This window comes from Taudactylus pleione, unplaced genomic scaffold, assembly GCF_031769625.1.
Source record: "Taudactylus pleione unplaced genomic scaffold, aTauple2 ptg000154l, whole genome shotgun sequence".
NCBI lineage: Eukaryota > Metazoa > Chordata > Amphibia > Anura > Myobatrachidae > Taudactylus > Taudactylus pleione.
In genome coordinates, this window is record NW_028284556.1 from 29,902,501 (window position 1) to 29,908,078 (window position 5,578).

General features: G+C 35.9%; 1 protein-coding gene across 2 annotated transcripts in view; it reads left to right on the top strand.

Moving 5' to 3' along the window:
* TTC13 (tetratricopeptide repeat domain 13) overlaps window positions 1–5,348 on the top strand; it is a 127,224-nt gene extending 121,876 nt beyond the window's left edge. For both annotated transcript variants that reach the window (XM_088474407.1, XM_088474408.1), the window contains exons 21-23: window positions 273–351; window positions 1,082–1,161; window positions 3,745–5,348. In XM_088474407.1, coding sequence (XP_088330533.1) covers window positions 273–351; window positions 1,082–1,161; window positions 3,745–3,859 — 274 coding nt within the window. In that variant the 3' untranslated portion in view covers window positions 3,860–5,348. The remainder of the gene's footprint in view (window positions 1–272; window positions 352–1,081; window positions 1,162–3,744) is intronic.
* Window positions 5,349–5,578: the final 230 nt, after the last annotated feature.

The following is a 5,578-nucleotide window of genomic DNA, read 5'->3' on the forward strand; positions in this document are numbered from 1 at the left end:
CTGCTCGTTTAAGTGTTAAAGCATCATATCACTGTTTTAGCCCGGTTTTCTAAAATGCTAAAACCATGCAATCCTCATCTGCATTTATCGTTTCTAGTTTATACTAAATGAGATAAAATTTGCGTATGTTAGTCTTTAGATTATGGTTTATCTAAAGCAATGCTTAAACACAGTCTGAAATGCTAAAGATGGAATGGGCATGGAAGACTAGTTATTTGTACAGATGCTTCTCCTTCATTTAGCATGTCTATGTTCTTGTGGTTTGTCCTTAGTGTGGTCGCTTATTCTGTAATTATGGGAACTCTGATGGCCAGCGGGAAAGAGATCTCAGGGAAAATTCCTAAAGGAAAGGTATGTCCGGATTTAATTTTTTTCGTCATTTAAGCAATTTATTTTTAGATTTTATTCTCGAGCTGTTATTGTGTTTTTATAGTTACTGAAGGAAAGCAACAACTTTTTCAATAAGCATTATTTGCAAAATTATACCATCATAGACAATGCCCACCCTCTTCCAATCTGATTGAGTCCTACAGTATTTAAGCACAACTAAATGATAAACGCAGAGTCCTAAAACACTCTAGGACTTTGTCAGATAAGGTATGCAGTGTAGCATATGGTATCACATATACCCTCTTCCTTCCTGTCCAGAGGCTGGGAGAGGAGCAGGCACTGATAACCTCCTCTTTCATTTCTACACTAGCTCTGGGATCCACCCAAAGGTGGTGTTGATATCGGGTAACAATTCTGTGATTGAGGGAAGGGGCTTGTCAGAAAATATATTTGTGGATTTTTTACTGATTTTAGAAGATCAGGGATGGTATTTTTGTCAAGGGAGATTTGTAAAAAGTCATGTGAAAGAAAAAGCTGGTGGTGGCCATAGCAACCCATTAGCAGCAGATTATGCAATGATTACATTGTATAAAGTTTACTACAAATATAACTATATACTCCGATTGTTTACCATGATCTACAGCAACACTTGTTTCCGAAAATAGCCCCCTCTTGTGTGATCACTCCAAATTATGTATGTGGTTTTACCTGCACTTAGTTAAATGCATATTTGTATTATTTTCTGTTTTAGCTAGTTGATTTTGAAGCTATGACAGCTCTAGGATCAGAAGCATTCAGTAAAACAGCTAAAGGCTGGATGAACCTACAATAGTAAGTGAAAATTTGAATAATTTCTTCCTAAAAGATGTTTGTTTTTGTTTTTTTATTATTATTTACATAGGACCCCTGCAAACTTGGAAATTGTACAGAACACATTAATTAAACTGTCCTCTTCCTTTTTTTTTTTTTTTTTTTTTTTAAATGAAAACCTATAAATCTACAAACTGAAATAGTAACATTGTGGAGTCAGGTTATGGGATGTTGGGGAGGAGAATGGGTGATGAGCATGTCTCCAGGTGGTAATGTTTGGGGTAAGGATGTTAGCTTCTCTGAAGGAGAAATTAAGCCCGATGATTGGGGTGGGAGCAGCTCTCTCTGAAAAGCCAGGGGGCCCATAATATGGTGAAGAGGTCAGGTCTGTTATGTGGGTAATGTTCTCCACGCATGCTATGAGATGGAAGGTGGTTTTGTCTGTTTTCGGAGGGATGCTAACGCAGGTTTTGAGGTGGATGACTAAGGAGAAACACTCAAGAGCCTTTAAAGGTCCAAGCTTCCATCAGCGAGTTAATGAGACTGTGTATTTTGCCCAAAATACTGAGAAATATTAGGGCAGGTCCGACAAATAAGTAGGAAGTTTCCTCTGGTTTCAATTTCTCTAACAAGTAGCATCTGACTTTTTTTTTTTTTTTTTTAAATAATCATGATTATTATTAAAACCTCTGAGGAGCTGGAAACAACAATTTCATAAGGCAGAGTTTTTACTATGAGCTTTTAACTTGCATACTGTATATTTGGCCCACTTCCTTGGTGTACTTCTATTACTTTATAGCAGGGAAAATAGAATTAAAGCTTTTATCAGTTTGCCTGTAATCAGACCTTGAAATTATATCCCAAGCATTGTATGCTTTATACAACAGAACCATGATTCTACTGAGAGAGCTTGCAAACACTGGACAAAATAATATATACATATATTAAGGAAGATTAGTGCACTTGGAGAAAGTTTTTGTCTTTCTATGGATCAACAAATCTGCTAAAATATCACTGCTTGAGTTGTTTTGTTCCCTAAAGCTCTTGATATTTGGTGATGCAATAGCTACAAGGCTATGCAGGGTGTCTTGGTTGTTAGTGTTGGCAATACGCAGGGCTTATAAGGATCTTATGTGACCCTGTTACTGTCTCCCTGGATTAGTTAAGATATAAAAAAAAAAAAAGTGTGCGTAGTAAAAATGGGGGAAAAGAAAAGAAAAATACGTCCTGTTTTGTTCCTGGCCCTGTAGAACACACAAACATTTGCTGTCTTAAAACTAAGGAGGACTAGTGTGACTTATGGAGCATACACACGGTCAGATTTGTCAGACTTGTCAGATTTGTCAGATGAATGATTGAACGATTTGAACGATTTTACCAAAGTTTTGAACGATTTGAACGATTTTACCAAAGTTTTGAACGATTGAACGATTTTTGACTGCATTAAAATGAATGGAATCGTCCAAGTCTGACTGCAAACACATCAGATGTCAGAAATCGTTATCTGACCATCGGGAACGCGCATCGTTGATCGTCCATCGTTCAGGCATGTCAGATATGAACGATTTTCCTTCAGATATGAACGACTGAACGATTTTTAAATCGTTATCGTTCATATCTGAAGGAAAAATCTGACCGTGTGTATGCACCATAAGTGTGTTTGGCTTTGCTGTACTATGTAAGATGAGAACCTCTGCCACAACATTTAATGGCAAATTGCACTGACTTGTGATGTGCGGGTGCCTCAGCAATGGAATGAAAACTGAAGCACCTCTCAATAGAAAACCCTTCAGCCTATCTGTGGTATCAGAGCTGCAGACATGTAAACTGGCCGCACACTGCTCTGTCACAGCTGTATTGGGAATACAGCATTGATGTGCGTGGCCCCAACAGTAATCTCAGTGAAAAAGAATTCTATTGAAATTAATTGGGTTATTATCCGGCATTGTGAAGAATGCACTAGAGCAGTGGTTCCCAACTCCAGTCCTCAAGAACTCCCAACAGATCATGTTTTAAGGATTTCTGTCTGTGGATGCAGGTGGGATAATTACTGACCCAGCAAAATAGATTAACTCACCTGTGCATGATTAAAGAGATCCTCAAATCCTGACCTGTTAGGAGTAATTGAGGACTGGAGTTAGGAGCCACTGCAGTAGAGGATGGCACTGAAACAAAGTCAAATTGCCAGATTTCATCTGATTTGCTAAAACATAGAGCCAAATTGCCAGATTTCATCTGATTTGCTAAAACATAGAGCCAAATTGCAAGATTTCATCTGATTTTCCTACACATATATGGCTAAGCTGAACACCGATCCTGTTGCTCAGCTTTTTGGTTCAGTGGCCACCTTTCCCGATTGATATTTAAAGCAAAAGTTAAACGCTAGGTGAGAAGAATGTATAGAAATGATAAAAATCTAAGCATATTTCTGAAGAGCATTTTCATTGTCACTTCTCATTTCATTTAATATCAGCAAGTGCAAATAAAAATGTACATGATGCACCTCCTTTAATATACTGATTAATCTTGTATATCCTGATAACATAATGACAGATGCTTTTCACAAGATCTGCATTTCTCATGATCTTCTATGGTGTCTCCTAGTTTACCTCCATCATACAAGAGTCTTCCATCGGTGGCCGAATCATTCCCTACACTGAGAGCAATGATTGAAGTATTGAACACGGACTCTTCTCATCGCTGTGACAAGAAATCATGACTAGATATATATTTGTACAAGCAACTGGCGGGGACCTCTTGCATATTAAGTTATTTTTATATTATTTCTTCAAAAGGTGCAATTTTGAACAAACTGGGGTCTTTACCACTTTTGATACTAATTTTTTATTTTATTTTTATATAACAAATAGCTACTAATTCGCACTTGAATTGGAATATCATTTGATGCTAAATTTCCCACCATTTATTCAGATCAAAACAAACTGTATAAGCTCTAGTGATCAAAAAGCGCTGCTGTCCTTCGAACAAGTTAATGTTAATTTTTGTTTTTACATTGATGATGGTTTTTACTCTATGTCCTGGATGCAACTGATTGTATGCTTATTCCTTATTTTCTATTTCTAAGTCACTATAAATTTTATTACAGGTATTACAGGCCAAATTATTGTGTGTGTACAATTTAAAACTGAAAATAGTCTCTCAAAATTAATTTTACCATTTGATAAAAACCTGATCAGCCACAAAGGGCATTGGTTATTTGGTACATGATGAATGAAAACCATTGTCGGTTTATTTTTTAAAAAATTGTATTTAAATATTTTGATGTGTTTGTTTTGTTAGAAAGGGTTGGTCAAGTTTGTGAGACCCTTCCATCTTTGAGAAGCTATTCTATGAGGAACCCTTACCTGATACACACCATTACTTTGTGTTCACTGCTTTTGCCACTAAACAGAACTTCCAGCATTGGGGGTTAGAGCTTTGCAAATTTAGGTGATCTGCATTTAGAGTAGGGATCATCCCTAATATCCATGAGGGGCCATCACAAAATCACTTCTCGGTGGGGTATGATAGATGTAGTACATGAGCAAAACACTGGACAAAATAATTTGTTTTCACTGTCCAGTTATATTTTATTTTATCTGTTTGTTTTTTTTCCTTTATGATTTTCCAATACAGTTACAGTAGTCTGAGGTTTTCATGACTGGACAGAAGTCAGACCTTAGAGACTACTGGGGGAATCTGGGTTTAGTGCATGGTTCACAAAAGGTCAACTATTGACAAATTTGTAACCCTGTTTTAATAATCATTTCACAGTAAAACAGTTTAATTGTCTTGCTAATCACTTATGTATAACAATGAAAAATGGGTACTTAATACAGTATAAATTATTTCAGCTGTAGATACCATTCTGAAGTACACGACCTACCCATGCTCTATAAATGGCAGCTAAAAGTATAATCAGGTCAAATTAAATATTAGTTATTTCTTTGACTCGAACTGAACAAAAGTAATAATATATGTTGATTCATTCATTGCAAGCAGAACAAATGTGAATGTGAATATAGAGGATACGAGGCAAACGTGAAATATACCTCACAAGTGCATGTGCAAAATATACTTGAATTTATTACAGAGAAGAGAACCCGGCTTATGATTTGTAAGGAAAATTTGCAGCTCAATATCTGAAAGCACAATATTTTGATGGACGTTTCAATTTCTGTTTAAATAATAAAGTAATAAAACTGGAATTTTACCATAATAAATCTACTGTATTACTTTATTTCATCAAGAAAAATACACTTTGTGGAGGTTGGATTTGAAAATTTAAATATACTCTGTTATGTATGTGTGTGTGTGTGTGTGTGTATATATATATATATATATATATATATATATATATATATATCCAAACTGAGAGGGCACTCACCATTGCAAAAGTAAAAAGTCCTTTATTACATACCACCAGTGTCTTAAAACA